Consider the following 22,254-nt stretch of genomic DNA (forward strand, 5'->3'; position numbering starts at 1 on the left):
AAACTATCCAGACATGTATATGGAATAACAAAAGACCACGCATAGCCAAAGCAATGCTGAGCAAAAAAAGGAAAATAAAATAAAGCTGGAGGCATACACTACCAGACTTTAAACTATACTACAAAGCTGTAATAACCAAACAGTATGGTACTGGCATAAAAACAGACACACTGATCAATGGAATAGAATAGAGAATCCAGAAATCAACCCACACACCTACAGCCATCTGATCTTTGACAAAGGCACCAAGCCTATACGCTGGGGAAGAGACTGCTTCTTCAGCAAATGGTGCTGGGATAACTGGATATCAATATGCAGGAGAATGAAACTAGACCCATACTTCTCACTATGTACTAAAACCAACTCAAAATGAATTAAAGAATTAAATATACACCCCGAAACAATAAAACTTCTTAAAGAAAACATAGGAGAAACACTTCAGGAAGTAGAACTGGACACAGACTTCATGAATACAACCCCAAAAGCACAGGCAACCAAAGGAAAAATAAACAAATGGGATTATATCAAACTATACACAGTTAAAAGACCACCAACAGAGTGAGAGAAAATATTTGCAAAATATACATCTGACAAAGGATTAATATCTAGAATATACAAGGAACTGAAATATCTTTACAACAAAAAAGCAAGCAACCCAATTAAAGAATGGGCAAGAGAGCTCAATCGGCATTTCTCAAAGGAAGATATACAAATGGCCGACAGACTTATGAAAAAATGCTCAACATCACTCAGCATTCGGGAAATGCAAATCAAAACCACACTGAGATACCATCTCACCCCAGTTAGGATGGCTAATATCCAAAAGACTGTGAATGATAAATGCTGTCAAGATTGTGGAGAAAAAGGAACTCTCATACATTGTTGGTGGGACCGCAAAATGGTGTAGCCTCTATGGAAAATGGTATGGAGGTTCCTCAAACAATTGCAGATAGATCTACCATATGACTCAGCTATCCCACTGCTGGGAATATACCCACAGGAATGCAAATCATCAAGTCGAAGGTATACCTGTTCCCCAGTGTTCATCACAGCACTCTTTACAATAGCTAAGAGTTGGAACCAGCCCAGATGTCTGTCATCAGATGAGTGGATATGGAAAATGTATATCTACACAATGGAATACTACTCTGCTATGAAAAAGAATGAAATACTGCCATTTGCAACAGTATTTGCAAACGACATGGATGGACCTAGAGAGAATTATATTAAGTGAAAGAAGTCAGGCACAGAAAGAGAAATATCACATGTTCTCACTTATTTGTCGGAGCTAAAAATAAATAAATAAATAAATACCCAAAAAACTGGGGGCGGGGGGGAGGGAAGGAGACATAACAATTACCATTCCTTGAAGTTCATTCGACAAACAAACAGAAAGGACGTTGGGAGGGAGGGGAGAGAGGGGAGAGGGAGGGAGGTTTCGGTAATTGGCCACAATAACCAACCACATTGTATATTGACAAAATAAAATAAAATTTGGGAAAAAAAAAAAAAGAGAGATAGTACTAGTGTACTAATTTTATTATCTTTCCAAACAGGTAATCATCGTACTTATCAGTATTATCATATGTAAGCTTGAAAATGCACTTTACAAGTGTTTCATGTTTCTTTTTATCAACCTTAACTGGATCTTTCAGAAATTAATATCTCTTATGGTAGATAAAAATAAGTGTTTTTCTGTTATACTTGTTTCTATTTTTATTAAATTTTAATAGTTACATCTAACATTTAATACTTCATAAAAATAACAAGTATAATATGACCCAGGTTTTCTATAAATATTTTTACTTACCTAAAATTTTAGCAATATAGAAATAGAAATATATCAAGAGTAAAGTTTATAGTATATTATTATTTTGAAGTATTAGATTTTGAAAGTTTTAAAAGTGTTTTCCTTTTTACAAATATAGTAGCACAGAAAGTTCTATGACAGCACTCCTCTGGAATGATCTGAGACTAAAACTGCAAAACAAGCTTTTTGGCTGTATTCACCATAAGGATGGGATGTAATTTAACCACAATTTAAAGTATACAGTGTAATATTAACAGATCATAGAAAAAAACTTTTAACCCAATTTGCTTGTGTCTTCTCCACTACCATTGTATAGTGCAAGGAACAATAGACTAGCAGTCAGAGGTCCTGGAGTCTAGTGTCGGCTTTATAACTTATATACTGTACCTGTGACCTTGGGCAGAGTGACCAGCTTTGAGCCTTAAATGGCTCATCAATAAATTGGGAAAAATAAATAACACCTACCTGGACTACCCACAGAACTCTTGTAAGACTCAGATAAGTTGAAATATATGAAAATACTTTTAAAAATGGTGATGATACAATGTGAGCATACGTGTTAGATGATAGGAAAAGACCTAGACCCTCTTAGATGTTTCAAGTCTCAAACCAGGAAAATTACCAGGTGGTTATAAAAAAAAAAAAAAGTTATGATTGGGGGATCTACCATTAATAATGTACAGCAGAATGCCAAACAAATTAGAAGTAGATCAAATTTTCTGATTTTCGGAAAACAGGGGAACATATATCCTTCAAACTCTAGTTCAATAAGTTTGACATCAAGCCTTGGCAATATTCTAGAAATTAATTCAATATAGTCATTAATGTGCCAGTCACTGCATTCCATACTACTTTGTTTTATTTATTTTCTCATATGTATGAGTCAAGTTTTCATATTTCTTTGTATCTGAAACAGCACTTAGCATAATAGTTTTCATATAAGCATGCATTAAAATTGGTTGCTTCATTTTAGCAATAAATCATCTTTTGCTTCACAGTTACCAGTTCCCAAAAATATCAGAAAATAAATTTTTTTTCTATTTAAAAAATTCTAAAGAGTTGCTCTATGAATTACTCGTGTTAGCCTACGGATTTGTACTTCACAGCTCCTGACTATTATCCCTTTATTTGTGGTTATGGAAATAAAGGCAGGTTTTGTACTTAAGGCCATTTCCCGAAGATTCTAAAAACAATAAAGGGCAGGGAGTAATGTTAAACATGGAAAGCTGCTTAGTACTCCCTGCCTGTACTATGTACTTTTTTGTTTATGTGAAATCCTTTTCTATTCCACTGAATGTATCCTGTTTTGGCACAAGTCATCACCTTTCTTCATTGTTAAAAAGATAATGATTTTTTGAAATGAGTGGTACAGTAGGACAATACAAATCTTTCATGGAATATTTTCTTGATTTTTGAGAATTTTGTATTGACCCGTGTTATACTATATGTACCTAAGAGGATGATACTAAGTCAAACATAGACAAAATAAAGGATCCTGCAGAATTTAGAAAGTAGAAGAAGAAAGATTTTATATAGAAATATTTAAAATTTTGTGAACTCAGAGTAGCTGAGATGGAATTAAGGGGTGTTAATTCTGAGAGCCAGCAAGACTGTCAATACCTTTGCCTTCTTAGGCTTTGTCTTGCCTTAAATAAGTCTACTGCAACCTGTAAAATAACATCTGTAGTACACAGTTCTTTGAATTCTCTTCTTTTTACCTTCTACTGCTATCTCACCTAATTCCAACAAAATGTGTGTATTTCTTCTTAGATAGCTTCATGAGGTTTCCTCAGAGCTTTGGGTTGTTAAAATACTTGGCTATTACAGAAGTTTTTGACTTGTTATAAGAATGATAGTGGTAACTTCTATCTTAATAATATACACTACATCCTCTGCCAGGTGTTTTAGATCCCATTAACTAACCTTCACAACTATCCTAAAGATTCAAGGAGATATGTAACTTTACCAGTTCACAAAGTCCAGAGTTTCAAAGATTCAAGAAAATATGGAATGGTCTAAACTGCTTTGAAAACTTGCTGATTTTTAGGCATCCTTTTTTTGAATGTCTAGATATACATTTTCTTAAAGTACATGTAGAGAATCATTGCAGGTATCAAACTAATAGTCAGTATGTATCTTACAGAGAAGCAGAGGAGGCTTAAATAACTTTATATTTATTATACTTCTGACTTGAGATAAACAGATAATATAGTATTCCCATAAGGAGGTGGATTAAGCAAGTTAAACAGACTCCCTTTTGTAATAGTAAAATGTGTGTGTGTGTGTGTGTATGGAGAGAGAAAGTGCTTTATATTTGTAAATTTAAAAATCCATTTGACAAGATTATTTGACAAAAGATTCATCTAGATTTTATAAGAAATATTTTCTTTTCAATATTTTATTTTTATACATTTGCAAGTCTTTGAGCCATGATTTTCTGCTTTTCAAAATCAAGATAATGAGACCCTTGCCTTTGGTTTTCCTATTGATAATTTTAAATTTGACATTACCAGACCATGTGGAAAGACCTCATGAAATGCCAAATATGGCTGTTCTTGCTTGATATTGCTAGGGGGCAGTATCTACTTAGCTGACTCTGCAGACTAGCAATACGCCAAATCAAGCATACATAATCTTATGATCTGGAGAAAATACTTAGAGCATGTATGATTTTTTTTTTTCATTGGGTTTCAGTTTCCAACTTTAAATCAGGAAATAGCTAATAATATCTTTAAGTTAATGACACTAGTTATATGCATTTTTATATTTGTAATCAAATATTTGATTATTTTTTTAAAAATTAAAACCCATGTAGTATTCAAAATTATCTTATTTTCTGCCTTTTTTGTGTGTTAGACTGCACTAAGAAGCTGCGCCAATATCCTGACAAATTATTTAAGATGAAAATATCAATGAAGGTTTTAAAAGGGAGAAATATAGAAAGAATAAATAATGGATATTACAATCTCACAGAATAGGTTGCCTATTTATTTACCTCATCTTAATTTAATCAGTGAGAAGTGACTGGTGCTGGTGATCAACTAGGAGTTGTTTTATACTATATTAAGGATATCTATTCAACCTGAATTAATTATTACTTCTCAAATATCATTAGAATAAGCTTCATTTCACTTGATTTTAATAACTTTTTTCATAATTCTCAACACATAAGTATATAACAAAATCTAAGTTTAATTTTCTTTAATACTTCCCACTATTTATTTAATATGAAGGATTTTTTCTAATGTATTAACCTAGGAAGAATAATTCATTTTCTCATTATTTCATATCTGTTGAAAACTTCTCAAAAAAGTGTACACTCATAACTATTTGGATTTTTTAATCTATCCCTTTCAGTTATCTTCATTGTATATTTTATTCATTCTTTCAAGAAATATTTGTATGCTTATTATGAGCCACGCATTTTTCTATGCCCTTGGTACATCAGTGAAAAAAAAAAAAAACAGACAAATCTCTGCTCTCATTCTAGTAGGGACAAACAATAAAGATAAATAAATATGCCATATGATATGTTAGGTAGTGGTAAGTTCTAAAAACAACAACAACAATGAAAACTAAAGCAGATACTTGGATGTTAAGTGCTTAGATGAAGGAGGACTTGACTTTTTAAATAAAGTAGCTGAGAAAGGCTTACAGAAAAGGTGACTTTTGAATGAAAATCTTAGGAAATAAGGGAAAGAGCAATCCAAACAAAAGCAACAGGAAGTGCTACAGCCCTGAAGTGGAAGCATACTGGGGTGTTGAAGGAGCTGCCAGGAGACCATTTTGACTAGACCAGTGAACAAAGAGATGAGGTTAAATAGGTAATGGAGGGCCAGTTTACAGGGTCTTAGAGATCATAGTTAGGACTTGCTTTTATTGCTAGTGGTGGAAAGCCACTGGATGCTTTTGAGAAGAGGAGTGACGTCTGACTTAAATTTTTAACATGATCATTCTGGCTGCTATGCTGAGAGAAATCCAAGGATGGAATCTAGGTTAGTCATGGTCTTTTACAATAATCTAGGACAGACATGATGGTGGCTTGAATCAGAATATTAGCAGTTGGGGTGGTGAGAAGATTTCATATTCTGTATATATTTTGAAGGTAGAGCCAGCAGGACTGCTGGTGACAAATATACTGTTTGTGAGGAAGAGAGGAACCAAGAATGATTCCAGAAATTTTTTACCTGAGCAGTTGTAAAGAGTTGCTCCTGAGATTTTGAAGACTTAGAGGTACAGATTTTAGAGGAAGACTCAGGAGCTCAGTTTAGGACATATTGTATATATAAATATATCTGTTAGACATACAAGTGGAGATATCAGGTAGGCATTTGGGCATGCAAGTTTGGAATTATGGGAAAGGTCTGAGGATAGAGTTATAAATATGGGAGTCCTCAAACTGTAGAATTGCTACTTGGAGAAAAATAGGAAAGAGAAAATGTCCAAGAGCTGATCCTGGGACACTCTAATATTTAAAAGGTCAGGGAAATGAAGAGGAAACAACAAAGTGATGGGTAAGGAGCAGTGAGAAAGGTAAGAAAAAAAATAAATGAGCATGGTGTCTTGGAAACTAGGTAAAGGGAAAAAAGTGTTTTGAGAAAGTCGAAGTAGTTAACTTTGTCAAGTCCTGCTGATTGGAAAAGAAAGTTCGGGACTCAGAATTGGCCATTAGATTTAGCCACATGAAAATCATTGATGACCACAATAAGAACAGTTTCAGTGGTGAGGTGGAGACAAAACGCTGATTGGAGTGGATTGAGAGAGTATTTAATGAACATCTACTGCTTTTATTGAACCGTAAGCTCCTTACAGGTTGGAACTATGCTCCTTGTTCACTGCTATATCCTATCCAAAACGCTGATTGGAGTGGATTGAGAGAGTATTTAATGAACATCTACTGCTTTTATTGAACTGTAAGCTCCTTACAGGTTGGAACTATGCTCCTTGTTCACTGCTATATCCTATCACCCTAACACAGTCCTGGCATGCATTAGGCTGTTATTTGTTGAATTAATGAATAAATGAATAAAGTAACCTTTAGCCACAAGAATTGTATCTTCCTGCAGAGAAGAGAGTATAAGCCATAGCTCTTGTAACTTTGCTGCCATTGCTCTCTGCCAGAACCTTTATTATAGCACTTAATTGTAAAGCATTTTAAGTATCTATTCACTTGTCTGACTCATCTGCTATAGTGGGGTACATGGCATATAGCACAAAACATTTCATGTTGAATGGATGATGCAAGCATGAATGAATAACGAAGAGTGAATGAACATGCCCAGAATTAGTTATAATAAAAAGTATGGTGTAATAGGTAATTATAATATAATGTATACTTACTATAATTGTATGAGGGTTCTATAAAAAGTTAATGGAGAGATTCATATTATCTTCCAATTCTACTTTTACATGAACTTTTTGAAGTACCCTCCTATATAATACCATTATAATATACAATATGTACAAAGCATAGTGAGATATGTATCATAAAAAATGTACAAAGAGTTTTCATATAACAAATGGCATTTGGGGCAGGCTTTGAAAAAACTTAAAGAGCTTTGATTGATAGAAATGATAGAGAGCATTCAAGAAGAAAAGGCAAAGCACATTGATAGGAAAGTAGTGTGTGTTCATATAATAAATCGTCTGTCTTGGTGGGAAGTAGAACATGTATAGGGAACTGATGAGACAAAAAGAAATTTAGTCTTATGCCTTATTTTGTATGTTGATATTAATAATACTACTCCTTTAAATTTGCAGAGTTTGTTACTGTTTTCGAAGGACTTTCACATATGTTATTTCATCCTCACAGCATCCCTGTGACATAGTTAAAACAGATGGTAATTTCTCTAGATCAAAGAATGAAAAATAAAGAATTTGCAATTAACAGAGGTTAACTGACTTGCCCAAGGAACCACAGTATCAGTAGTTGTCAGGATTGGAACTGAAATACGTATTTTCTGACTCCAAGTCTGTGGCTTCTTTTGCTAATTCACAATGGCCTTAAATGCACAAATAATAAGTTTATACTTATTTGTGTATGCAGTAGGAAAGCACTGACATGGTGGAATAGGGGAACGATGTGATCACAGTTACATTTCTAGAAAGATCAATTTGGCTGAAGGAAATGTTGGAGCAGGTGGAAACTGAACGTAGGGAGAATAACTATGAAATATATTTGCAATAGTTCATGCAAGAAGGAATGAGATCCAAAACGAGGTTGGTTCAATATGAATGAAAAGAAACAAAAGACTGAAGAGACCTTGTAGAAATAACATCTATGGGAATGACAGGAAATGTTTTAAAATTATAAGATTTTTAATCTAAATGACTGGAATAATAGTGCTGTTAGAAAGAAGAGGCAATTTGGGATGACCATAAGCATGGTGTCTTGGATGCAGTTATGTTACATTCAAACAGTTTGATGCTTTCAAAGCTTGCTTTTAAGGTTTATTAAATGGGACCAGCCAAGTATGATTTGGGAGCATAATTTTGCCCATTACTAAAGCAATACCCGTCTGAGTATTCTACCAGATACCTTGTTTAGTACAGGTATTTTGTTTTGTTTTGTTTTCATACTGGCTGGTGGAAAAACGAACTGTTATTGGCATTGTATGAGCCTGGCAATTTGTCGCTCTGATCATTTCAAGTAGTGCCTTCCTCACTTTGTGTGGTTTCCTCATATACATGCCCTTTTCAGTTCTTAGCAAAGATCTGCAAGTTTTTGGAGCTTTCTTTCTATGCAGCTCTCTCCTTTCCAGTACTAAACTCTGAAGATTCCAGCCACCTTGACTTCCCCAGATTCTCAATTCTGCTTACTCAGCTCAGGAGAACCACCCAGTTCTACTAGATTCTTCCTCCCTGTCAGTGGCCTGGAACCTCTTTGCATGCAGAAAGCTGGGCAATTGTAGGGTTCATTTCATTTGTTTCCCCTTTCTCAAACATCACTCTCTGTGCTGCCTGATATCCAAGATCTGCAAATTATTGTTTAATATATTCTGTCTGATTTTAGGCATTTCAGGTGGGAAGGTAAATCTGGTTCCTGTTATTCCATCTTGGTCAGAAGCAGAATTTTTTCATAGATCTTGAAGTTAATAATTACAGAGAATGCTATTGGGAAAAGGTGCTGTTAGCTAGTTGCTGAAATAATTCAGAAAAGATTATGGGTAATATAATTGATGCCATGTCCTTAAAAGAAAGAAAGCTTGAATAATAATGATTAAACTAATCTCTGCTGACTTTATTTTAAAATTTAAATTAGGATGAAGATTTTATACTTTTTTTTTTTTTTTGTCAGCTGGCTGGTAAAGGGATTGAACCCTGAACCTTGGTGTTATCAGCATCATGTTCTAACAAACTGAGCTAACCAGCCAGCCCTCATACTTTGTTATATTTTATTGTTTTCTACATTCCATACTCATTGCAATGAAGTCACATACCTTTGTACTCTTCCCTTTTCCCATTTGCAATGTCCCTAGAAAGAGCTATCTACATGACAACCTATATAAATAATGATGACACAGAGATCAATCACTTATTTCACATACAATGCTTAGATTTTAATGTACTATATACTTATGTAATTCTTGACTGGCATTGAGGTAGCATAAAGACTCAATTGTATTCAATGCAAAGAGAATATGCAGCTCTACTCATAAATTCATAATTGATAGGTGCTGAAAGAATATTTATTAAAACCCTACAGGTAGTACAAAAATTTTTGTTTAATAGTAGCCTGTACTGATGTACAAAGTAAAAGAAAATTAGTGGGTTTTTTCAGATTTTTCTATAAATTATTGTTGATTTTTGATACTTATTGATAAGGGAGAGTTTATTCTGCTTTTTGTTTGTTTTTTTGTGTGTGGGTTTTTTTTGGGGGGGTTGGCAGCTGGTTGGTATAGGGATTGAACCCTGAATCTTGGTGTACCACTGTCTAAACAACTGAGCTAATCAACCAGACCTCTGCTTTTATGAATTAAGAATAATTTGTCACTACCAAAATCTCGTGAAATTAATTGAAAATGTATATGAGAGTGTGTTTGTGTGTATGTGTGTGTGTATTCATTCCTAGGCAGTAAATTTAAGAAAATAAATGTCACTCAGCCAAAGAACCAAATTATTACTAATAATGGTAATATTAGATCCTATTATATTAGCCTATTGTGAAGCTTCCTATTAATTGAGAAAGTGGTAACAAAAAGCATGTTTCATAACACCTTTTAATGGAACATTTTTAACATGCTATCAATCCTTAATAATACTTAGGATAACTCCACACTTATGAGTTATGAGTTAACACTTATGTATTAGTCAGGTTTCTCTAGAGAAAAAGAACCAATAGGATGGGGAGATACACACACACACACACACACACACACACACGTATATAATATGTATATGATTTATTTTAAGAAATTGGTTCACATGACTATGAAGGCTGAAAAATCCTATAATCTGTTGTCTGCAAGCTGGAGAACCAGGAAATCCAGTAGTATAATCCAAAGTCATAGGCCTTTGTAATTCTGCGTCCAAAAGCCTGAGCACTAGGAGAGATGGTGACATAAATCCCTGTTCAAAGACAGGGAAACCTGAGATGAGATGTTCCAGTTCAAGCAGTGAGGCAGAAAGGAAGAGGAGAATTTCTCTTTTCTCCACCTTTGTTTTATTAAGGTGCTCAATGGATTGGATGATGCCTACACACAGGGGTAGGATAATCTATTAAGTCCACCAATTCAAATGCTAATCTTGAAGGGACTTCCAATCGAGATGGCAGAATAGACAGTACCTAGTGTCACCTCTCCCACAATCAACCAATTTACAGCTACTAAAAAGCAATGAATACCAAGCTGGGGCTGCTAGAGCTCAGTGGAAGAAGAAGAGAGACTTAAGGAATTCATGAAGACAGAAGAAGCCATGATGAAAGAAAGAAAGGACCACTCCCACCATATCAAGCCCTGACCACTTTAAGGCTGGCCCTGGTGAGCACATAGAGCAAGAGCTGGCAAAAGCCACTGCTGTGCCCTTCATATGAAGTTGCTTGGAGGGTGCAGGGGAGAAGAGGGCCTTGGTGGCTCCCAGGCCAGCAAGACCATTACCAGGGTTCCCATGGACCCACATAGGAGTGAGGGGCCACAGACAACTGAAAAAAAGAGCCACTCAAGCCCACAAGTCCATCACAAGAGCCTGGTGCGTGGCCAGTCCCATGGGAAGTGTTTGGAGTTCAGGGGGGTAGGGGTGAGACTGGCCCACCAGGGGAACATTGGAGCAGAGCATGAACAGCTGATCTGCCCTCCAATCAGCACAGGACCACTCAGTGGAGAATGGTCAGGAATATAGAATTGCAGGGGGAGCAGTTTGCTTAAAAGACTCAGGCCCAGACCAGCGATTCCACACAACCCAGGTGTACTAAACCTCAGAAGACCTGGAAGTGCTTACCAGGTCAACAATTAAAACCTGAGCTGCACAAAATGCCTTCTCCAAAGAATCGGCAGCAAAGCAGCAGTTTAGTTCAACCACAGGGCTCAAGTACTGGTCCCCACAGGAAGTTCCCCCATTTTAGAAGTAAACAAAGGACAACAAATTAGTTCCAGGGCAGAGTTTAAGTGGTGAGAATAGCAAATGATCCAACACAGAACTGAAAGAAAACAAAAAACTCACAGATCAGAGACAAATTTCTGATAGTAACCAGTAAAAATCTAACACCACCAAAGAACACCTATAAAACCTAGAAGGACTGAAGCCTCCCAGGCCCCAAGCTGGGGTGGAGGGAGAGCTAAGGGCTTCAGCCACACACCCCCAAGGTCCACATCCAGCCCAGCAACAACCACGGAGCCACCACTGGAAGCATCCAGGGCTTCAAGCCAGAGTGGTGGGGGGCTGAGGGCCTCAGCCACACACCCCAACTTCCACATCCAGCCCAGCAATGACCACCAAGCCACCATGGGAAGCACCCTGGGCACCCAAGCCATGGTGGTGTGGGGCCAAGGGCCTCAGCCATGACTCCCCCTGAAGTTGGCATCCAGCCCAGCCATGACCGAGCCACCACTGGAAGCCCCTTGGGCTCCCCTGCCAGAATAAGGGGGTGTCACAGGCTTCAACCTTACCCTTCCCACTTATCTGTCACAGGGACCTTTAAAATCTCAGCAATATTTTTGTTTAACCTGAAAAGAACACCCTTGAAATTAGCATGCTAATACTGAATTTGGATTAGTCATGGACTTGAGTTTATCCTTTGATGAAATGAAGACATTACGTAAATAATCCCTGTAAATAGGGTCATTTACATTAGTAATGTAGATAGATATATAATAGAGTGTTTGTGATTATAACTATAATTACTTACATTCTCTTTTAGTTTAGTTAATGGAGTAGAACAAAACATGTAACTTTTTTACCATTCAGTTTATTGGTACTCATTCTAATTATCTCTTTTATTTCCTCTTTATCCATCCCCTTGACCCCTTTCTTTTTCCATTCGTAGCTCTATGCCATACCTTGGTTTCTTACCATGTTTACTCGTAAGTATCATTTTCCCTTTTCTTTCAATATGCTATTAATCAAAGGACAGTTCCATTTTACCCCCAGTATTTTATATTTACAGTAATATTAAGCAGATTTAGTAAACATCTTTATGTAATTCTAACATCATAGAGTTGGGTAGAAAAGAATGTCAGTTGTTCTGGCCCCTGAATATCAAAAAGAGAATTGTATAGAATGAAAACCTATCTTACATATCATGACATTAATACAAGCTCTTCTCCCCTTTGAAAAAGAAATGAATGTTAACTGTAGTATGTACATGAAGTTTTTGAGGGTAACTTTTACAACCAAATCAGGCTTAATTTTTAGAGATTCTCTAATAAGTAATAGTTTCATTTTCTAAACTAGGATTCCTCTAGAAATTAATTATGTGATTATATAATATTTTGATTACAAATATTAATACAGAGGACATCCTTACTTAAATATGGCATACATGATAAGTGGAATGATATCTGAAGTAGATCTGTATGCCTGGAATGATATCCATGGTATTGTTGAAAGAGAAAAGTTGCAAAAAATAGAAAATTGTTAATAGGATTTTTTCATAGGAATTTAATAAAGCAATTGTCTAGAATGCATAATAGAAGTGTAACCTTATAGTACCTAAAACAAAACTAAAATTCGTCGAGGTAAATAAACATGTGAGAATAATATAACTAGAAAATTCTGGGAAGAAATACTACGAATGGGACTACACCAAGATTGATAATGGGGGTTGGAAAATGTCATCTATTGACCAATCTGATTGTCAATTTTTAAAATGCCTTAGGAAGCTACAAATTTACAAAGCCAGATTTCAGCAAACATTTCATAAAAACAATTTGGTAGTATGAGCGCTGAAATAACAGTTTTGACCATAACATAATAGTCATATATCTAATAAAACAGACTGATTTTTTTAAGTTTTATTTTGGTTTTTAATTTTAATTTATTTATGTTTTTTGTCATTTTACAGATGTATTTCCACTACACAAAATTTTTCACCTCTGGGATACCTTACTACTGGGGAATTCCTCTTTCCCATTCTGTATTGGAGTAGCAATTCTTCAGCAGCTGCGGGACCGGCTTTTGGCTAATGGCTTTAATGAGTGCATTCTCCTCTTCTCTGATTTACCAGGTATAGATCTAAATAAATGGAATCAATAAAATAAAATAATGAGACATTCTTAAGCCATTTGCAAACGTAACCATAGAGGCCTTAGAATCTCTTCTACTTGGGCCTCATCTTCCTCACTGGATTCTCTCCCTTCTCTCCCTTATACACTACCTCTTCTGCTAGCCCAGGATTGTGGATACAAGCTGGGCCATACTAGCTGACTGTGGTTTACTTCCATCTCAGTAATGCCATCAGAAGGATAAAAGGTGGGGGGTAGGGGGGGAAAGGGAATTAACATATTCACTCTTTTGCTTAGGACAGGGCTGTTTATCTTCAGCTGACAGAGAGTAAGTAAAAGACACTTGATAAGGTATTTGAGAATCTGTTTACACAAAGATGTGATTCACATGGAACTTGACTCCCTCCTAACCACAGCTGCTTGCTAACAATCTGACAGTTTGAGGAAAGGAAACACTGTCCTCTTGGGAGAACCAATTAAATTCCAGGGAAATTCTGTTATGCAATAGACTAGGAAGGTAAGCTATATAGTGTATTCACAGGTGAGGAATTTGTAAACCTAGGAGTTGAATGCATAAGTGTAGAAATACAGATAGCAACTACAGTTATAGCCAAGCTTTGATGTTATGGCTAAAAATATGAAAGAAATTAATGTGGTTACCTAGAATGTAACTAAATCTATAGAAGAAAAAAACTAAAGTACATTTTTGTAGAAACAAAAATGGTTTTTAGGAAGAAAAATTCTTTCTTCATAGTATTTCATTGGCTCCATCCCTTCTGCTGATCCTATTGCTCTTCTCCATGTTTTCAGGCAGGCACAAGTTATTGCTGATAATAAACACACTTAAAATTATCCAAGAGACACATTAGTGGTTGCCAGGGTTCAGGAGCGATTGGGAGCAGGAGGGAAGTTGGTGTAGTTATAAAAGGGAACCATGAGGGGCTCTTATAATGATGGAAATGTATTTGGACTGTATTGATGCCCATATCCTGGTTGTGATATGGTATAATAGTTTTGCAAGATGTTACTTGGGAGAAACAGAGTAAAGGATACATAGGATCTCTAAGTAACACGATCTTACGATTGCACATGACTCTACAATTATCTCAAAGTTAAAACTTTGATTAAAAATTTTTTTAAATAAATTTATTCAGGAGGTAAATTTGCCTGAAAAACCAAAGAACAAAAGAAAGATACCTTAAGATCATATAGTTATTAAGCACTTTCAAGAGGAATAAGAAGCCTTCTGCATAACCTGATTTTTATTTTTGGGGGATGATCTGTACTTGGTACTTTACCATCTTCTGTTAAAAATCTTCATCCTTTTGGGGAAAATAATAACAAAAATGCCATGGATTTATTTAAAACTTCTCCTTACCCGTCCCCCCAAAATTAAAATTATCACTATAAGCTTTATAACTTATCAAATTTTAATTAAAGTTAGTTACTTCTTATATGAGCAAATAATAGTTTTAGTTTCTATATTTTTTCTGGGAGATTCTTTATGAAAATTAAATTATCTATTTTTTTTTCTTTGGGTTTTGAACACTAATGAAAAAGCTTGTTTTACAAATTAGAACTACTGTCTGTACCCTGTAGATGGCTTCCTCTCATTCCCAACTTGCCAAAATAAACACAGGGTGACTGTTTAGGATTAAAAGAAATTTTCTCATCAGTTTTAAAATATATAGTGTGTATTAGAAATGCTGATTATGCATATTCAAGTCAAGCAAATTTAATGCCTTTTCAATTTCATACATAAATTCTCTCATTAAACATTGGTGAAGGAATCTGTTTTAATATTTTATAGGTAGATTAGTGGAAACTCTGCTTGTCCATTACAAAATTTATTTCTGAAATCCGAAGTAAGAACATGTCACTCTACTTGCCCTGTGTGGGGAGGAAAAAAAACAAAAGTAAGTAAGAATATACATTTAACTGATTAGCTGCAGAGGTAAACTCTACTTACTTTTGAAAATAGGATGCCTTTTATTGATGTGAATTGCCTTGATGCATAGTGCCATTATTCTGGCTCATCACTTATTTGATCACTGTATATTATTCCTGTTGGGGAAGAAAAAGTTTATGAGAAAAATGTGACTTTTTTAAAAAGCAGAAAGGGTTAAGGACAATGCAAACTTTGCCTTTAAGTATACCTGTGTTTTGTTTTCTCTTTAATCAAAGTGCACTTTTTTGGGATATCGTTCCCAAGTAGATCTAAAAAGATGTTTTTTTTCATCATGCTGAGCCCTACCAACAGTAGTTGAAGAAACTGGGAAGTAGTCATGGGAAGTCCTAAAAACTGAATCCAGATTAACACACACAAACACACTGAATGTGCTTTCTTTAAAGAAAGTATTATACGATGTAAATGTGGAACATATTTGAAAGAAACTATTTTTTCTAGTCTACCAAAAAGGATAGAGATGCTAACTCTGTATTTCACGTCTAATTTTTGAGACAGACTTTTTAGAGAAAGATAGGCTAGGATTAAGCATTGATTTGAACTCACTAAATATGTTGTGCTTTACTGAAATCCCCATGTACCTGAGTTTAAATCACAACTAAAGAGAACAAATTTAACTAAATTCTTTGCTGAAATAGATTAGCAAATTCACTGTTGACAGTAATATAATGGGAACACCACACAGTTGGTACCTTGTGAATACAATATGCTTGCCCTTTTCTATTTTTTTATTTTTTTATTATGCTTTTTAGTTCTTTCTACAGAGAAATGCCTGATAGACTTGTGATAAAGAACATGGAATGTGTAGCCAGATCATCTGGGTTTAGATACAGGCTTTAACACAGCTGTATAACCTTAAAGAAATGACTTAACCTGTTTGTATCTATTTCCTTGACTCTGGTTATGTGAGACTGATAATAGTTCCTGTCTCACAGGGTTGTCATGTTGTCAGTATATCTGAAGAACTTAGAGCAGTGCCTAGCAAAGAGCATGTGCTACATACATGATTATTATTACTATTAATATCATTGTTATTATACTTTTCCTCACTTTTTCCATTCTATTATGACATGCTTTCCTATTTTTAGTATAAGTGCAGCAATCACCCCGTTTGGCTTTTCCTATAAATTATTGATTTTCTTGTTAGCAAAAGCTAATGAGGAATTATATGAGTAGTCAAGTAAACCTTCAATGTTAAGTGTATATTATGACTAAGAAGAATATCTCTTCATTTTTCAGAGACAGCATAGTATAGTGGGTAGAAAGCACAGGCTTTGAAATCAAGACAGACATTGCTTTGAGTCCTAGCTCCATTATTCACTACATGTGTGAATTGGTACTGGTGCTGAAAGAACATGGTCTGTAGAGCGAGATAGATATGAGTTCACATCCCAGCTGTGGTACATACTGTGTGAACTTTGGAAAGTTATTTAATCTCATTGGAAAGAGAATCCTATACATTATGAAGATTTCAATAAAATGGACATAAATAATATCTACTTTAGTATTATGTTGAGCATTAAAGATAATACACATAATACATCTGGCAAAAAACCTGGTAGAGTATACATAACTATTTTATAAAGTACGTGTGGCACTTAATATTTTAAATATGTGAAAAATGTGTATCATTCAATCTACATAAATTTCCTCTCCTTTCTTCTTCCTTTCCTTCACTTTATACTAACTCTTCAATTCTTGAAGGGAGAACTCAACAGAAAGGCATAATTATTTCTGCCAAAAATTGTTTTTGACTTCTATTGCCTTGCAGTATATGATATAGTGTGATGTTACATTCCAAGGAAGTACAAGTGGTGCTGGAAAATTTCGCTAAAAGTTCTTGACATGTATTGGTATGTATGCCTTTTTAGTACTAGAGGAAATAACTATGACAGCAGTACATTTGGCATTTCTCATACAATCTAAAAATAGTGTCAGGGTATTTTGGAAGAAATACTGGGCTTTTCATAGCATCATCCAATACTGAAATCCGGCCACTGCTGTGAGGAGAACAGTTTCCAAGGTTACCACCTTTTAAACTCAATTACAGGACAAGGAGCATACATCCCAGCAGTTTTGAAAATGAATATGATATCTGAATAAGATCAAAAAAATGATAATTTTGGAGTGGGTTTGTAACAGCTGAGATGTTTAAATGCTTTTTTTATTTTGTTGGTGCATTTTCTTTGTATAGTTGAGTATTAATTCTGCATATTTATGTCATCATATATAGTTGAAATAAATTCTTTAAATGTATATCTTTGTATCCCTGAGCATCTTCAAGGACCTACAAAAAGAATCTGGAATATCTGTGTGGAAAACCCTTAACTTATTCTCAGACATTAAAATAGTGATTTTAACATTAAGAGAAATAAATGTAGATTATAGACTATTTTAAAGGAAATACTGAGTATACTGAAGGGACTTCTGGTATATAAAAAGTTTCAAATCCTGTTTTCAGGATGAAATTAGCATTTGACTGAAAACTTTTAGTTGTGTGTGATGTTTGTTTTATTACAGAACCTTAATTTTAAGGAAGAGTTTTAAATAAAATTTTAAAAACATTCTACTTCAGTATTAGCTATATACTTTATAATAGGATTTAAATTTAACACAAATATGAAAAATAGTAGTAACATGTTACTATTCTCACTGGTTCCTAAAAAGTACTGTATTGGTGCTGTAGGTGGCTAGGTAAAGGTACTTAAATTTATTGACTGAAGGCAGTTTTGTAATACAGTCTTTCTCTTTATTTAGCATAACACAGAATATTTCATGAAAGCAATACATTTTTTGAGCAACACAGTTATGTGCCTGGTTTTCTAAGATGTATAATAAGAAATCCAAGCCATTTTTTTCAAATACCATACAAACATGTTTGGATAAAAAAAAAAATGAGTCGAGTTATAAAAACTAAGAAATAGAACAAAGTATTAAAATATGCAGACTCTGTAAAGCCATGTCTCATTATTTTCCTGTTTATACCCAAGATGGAATTGGACAATTGGTGATGAGAGAGTGAAGGAAAAAATTCAATTCAGTTTATGAAAAATCATAGATTTTTAAGGTACTTTGATGATCAATGGGGTGGAGAAAGGGGGAAGAAGGGTTGTATATGTTCTTCTTCGTTGTGAGTTCCCATGGACCTGTTAACACCTTTTTGGTAGAATCAGGACTCAAGCTATGTTTCTTCCTTGTGTTTAAATTAAAGAGCAATATTAAGCTGCTTCCTGACTTACCTGTATGTCTAAAATCTGCTATATCTTTACATTAGAGTTCCCATGGACCTGTTAACACCTTTTTGGTAGAATCAGGACTCAAGCTATGTTTCTTCCATGTGTTTAAATTAAAGAGCAATATTAAGCTGCTTCCTGACTTACCTGTATGTCTAAAATCTGCTATATCTTTACATTGATATGGTCCAAGATTTGCTTTTTATAGTATGTTGTTAAAGTATGAGAGTCACATAAGTTGAGTTGCCAGACAAAATCAGGATGCCCCATTAAATTAGAATTTCAGATAAACAATGAATAATTTGTAATATAAATATGTCCCAAATATTATTCATTTGAAACTCTAATTTTACTGGATGCCGTGCATTTTTATTTGCTAACCCTGGCAACCCTGATTATAAGTATTAAATAATAATATTTAGAAAAAAAGAAACATACAGAAAATTATAGGGGAATTCAGGCATAGCATATATTTTTGGAGTGAAAATTTAGCCCCCAAAAAATGGCAGATAGTGCTCAGATAGTAACAGAGACATTAATTTTTCTGTATTTACATAAAAATTGATGGTATATTTTCCCTCATTCATACAGGTATAATGGGTTCCTAACACTACAACTAAACCTTTATATTTATCTGATTTAGAAAATTGCAAACATTTGATTTCTGAGTGATTCTGTGAGTTATTCTAAGTAGGTGCATATGGTTTATGGCATCTGTAATTGTCAGAATGGGAGTGCGTGTTTGGCAGGAACCACAAAATAATTGAGTCATATATGTCAACGTTGGATATTTCTTAAATACATTATACAGCATAAATGCTAGTCAGTGGTTGTCATGTATGTTAGATATGGAGTAACCTTTCAATAATCAAAAATATGTAGGTTATATATATGAGGGTACTTCGAAAAGTTTATAGAAAGATAAGAGATATTATGAAATTTCCATGAACTTTTTGAAATATCCTGTATTTTTATGAAATGCTGAACAAACAAAAAGAAAGCTTTATTTTAGTGCTGTAATGGCTCAACACAACCATCAGTTGAATAAACAGTCAGCTACTATAACTTTTCCATTATTCCATACTTATCTTAAGCAAAAATGCTGCCGAATAAATTTCGGTGCACCAGAGCCTTTGCCAAGTAAATTTAGGTATATCACATTTATATCCCAAGTTTCAAAAGTGTTTTAGAGATTTTTAACTATACATCTGAGAAGTGATCTGGGTTTTCAATGATTTTTTTTTTTTTAGTTTCATTTAGGGATAAGTATAAATTAAATAGAGTTACCATATATATTAGTCTGTTTTCTATTGCTTATAATAGAATACCTGAAATTGGATAATTTATAAGAAAATGAAATTTGTTATAAAGGAAAACTCCAACGTCCTGAGAGCACATTTGTTTAGAGCCTTCTTCTTGGTGAGAACTCTCTATAACATCCTGTAGAGATGCAGGGAATTGCATGGCAAGGAGTGAGCAAGAGCATTTTTCATATGCTTTCTTCCTCCCCTTATAAAGCCCCCAATCTACTCCTTGATAACCCACTAAACCATTAATCCATCAATAGAGTAAGCATTCATGAGGACAGAGTCCTCATGATTAAATCACTTACCAAAGGCCGTGCCTTTCAAATCCAATAGTCTGATTTCCCATCCTCTTAACACTGTTACATTGGGGATCAAATTTCAGTGAGTTTTGGGGGGGCTATTCAAACCATAGCACTATAATATTTATGTGTAATCTCCAAATTGTAAACAGTGGCTCAAATTTTTAAAATCTATAACACTTGAGTCAAATATAATTGATTATACCCAGTAGGCTACTAATTTGTGACCTCTTTTTCAAAAAAAAAGATAGTTATAATTGTGATGAGTGCAACAGAAAGCAATAGGAGTTTAAAATGAGGAGTCAGGGAACCTTCCCTTAGTGACATTTAAGGTAATATCTGAAATAATTTAAGTGATATTGAAGGGTGGGAAATGCAGAGAATGGGAAGAGAGTGGGCAGAATCTCCTAGACAGAGGTAAGAAAATGCTTAAAGGCCCCAAACAAACAACTGAAGGAAGTCCTGTGTGGCTGGAGTACTTAGAGCAAATGTGAAGATGGCTAGAAAAGAGAATGAAAAGATAGACAAAAAAAGATTGTGAAGGATCTGCAGTCTACGTTAGGGATATGTAAAAATATATTTTTAGAGATATTTTATTTCTTTTCAATATTTCTTAAAGAATGAAAAGTATCACTGAAAATAACATTAGATACCAAAGTACAAATGCTATATTGATATTTGTGGAGCATTCTGGTCTCTGTACATTCCTTTTGAGGAGCTCCATCATGAATAAAGCAAAGGATTCTTAATGTAAGTATTCCCAATAGTTATCTACAATTCCTTTTGCTTTGGCTCGTAGCCAGATATAGGTGGAGAACTGATTTGTTGAAGGAGTAGAGCAACTTGTAGCACACAATTTTCAGTGAAAGTTTTATATTGTTAAGCCTGTAAGATTCATGCTATTTTACCTGCAGCTGAGAAATCATTAATTATTCACATTTTCTGCTTGTAGCTACTTGCTTTTCATGCATGTCTATTTCTAAGTACATCTTCTTGGAATTGTAGGACAGTCATAGTGGAAATTAAACATGGAGATTTTAGCTATGATCCTTCACTCCCCCCACCCATAAAAATTACATATTAACATTAAGATCTAGATGGCATATTAAATTCTTATGAGTTTAAAATTGTTAAAGGATATATGAGAAAGTAGTTAATTTATTTTTATTGCTATGTTGTATAGTCACTGAAATAAAACTCCATGAAAAATTATTTTCAAAATCTCATTAAAGTTATGTCAGTGGAAACTACTACATTATTTTATGGAGAAGGGGAAAATTTGAAAATATGTTATAGTACATTGCTTCTAAAGTGAAATAAGATCATGAAAAACAAAACCAGTAGCATGACTAGTGAAGACTCAAATTGTGCCATGATTATAGGAAGCTGGAAGAATTCTCATAATACTGACCTACCTCTTGGAGCATACTATTTCACAACATGTAGTTTATAAAGTTAAAAGAAATGTTTCTTATGTGTTGGGCACTATAATGAAAAATTAGGTTGGGGTTGATCAGAATTTTCTACTTACCTTGAAAGTAGAGATTAGATTGGAGTACTAACACGTCTTAAATCTGGCCCCAGGTTTTCAAGAATCTAATAAGAAGGCCCTTCTCTATAGCAGAGCCGCTTGTTTTATGATTAACAAGGGTTTCTGCTTTCTAAACTTTTTTGAGTAATCCAAAAATTATCTTAGTTTGGATCAGTGTTATTAAACGTATTTCATTTCAAGATACTAATGATAAAATTAGTTTATAATTAGTTTAAATTAGTTTAAAATTAGTTTATACCGTATTTGTTTTACTCTTGAGTGTTTGTGTGCCTCAGGTTTGCATAACACTTAAAATATGCACTGCATTTTTCACTTTTGAGGTATATTAAGAGTAATTAACCACAAAAACCTTTAAAAGCCAGAAACTGTGTTTGAAATTTCTCCACATATACAGCTGATAGATATTGCAAATAAGAATATGAGGACCAAA

At 34.4% G+C, this 22,254-nt stretch overlaps 1 protein-coding gene across 1 annotated transcript in view; it reads left to right on the forward strand.

The window, feature by feature from the left end:
* TBCK (TBC1 domain containing kinase) overlaps positions 1-22,254 on the forward strand; it is a 240,904-nt gene that overhangs the window by 135,698 nt on the left and 82,952 nt on the right. Inside the window, exons 20-21 of the mRNA XM_008581170.1 lie at positions 12,291-12,327; positions 13,308-13,469. Of these exons, the coding sequence (XP_008579392.1) occupies positions 12,291-12,327; positions 13,308-13,469 (199 nt within the window). The remainder of the gene's footprint in view (positions 1-12,290; positions 12,328-13,307; positions 13,470-22,254) is intronic.

This window comes from Galeopterus variegatus, unplaced genomic scaffold, assembly GCF_000696425.1.
Source record: "Galeopterus variegatus unplaced genomic scaffold, G_variegatus-3.0.2 Scaffold2287, whole genome shotgun sequence".
NCBI lineage: Eukaryota > Metazoa > Chordata > Mammalia > Dermoptera > Cynocephalidae > Galeopterus > Galeopterus variegatus.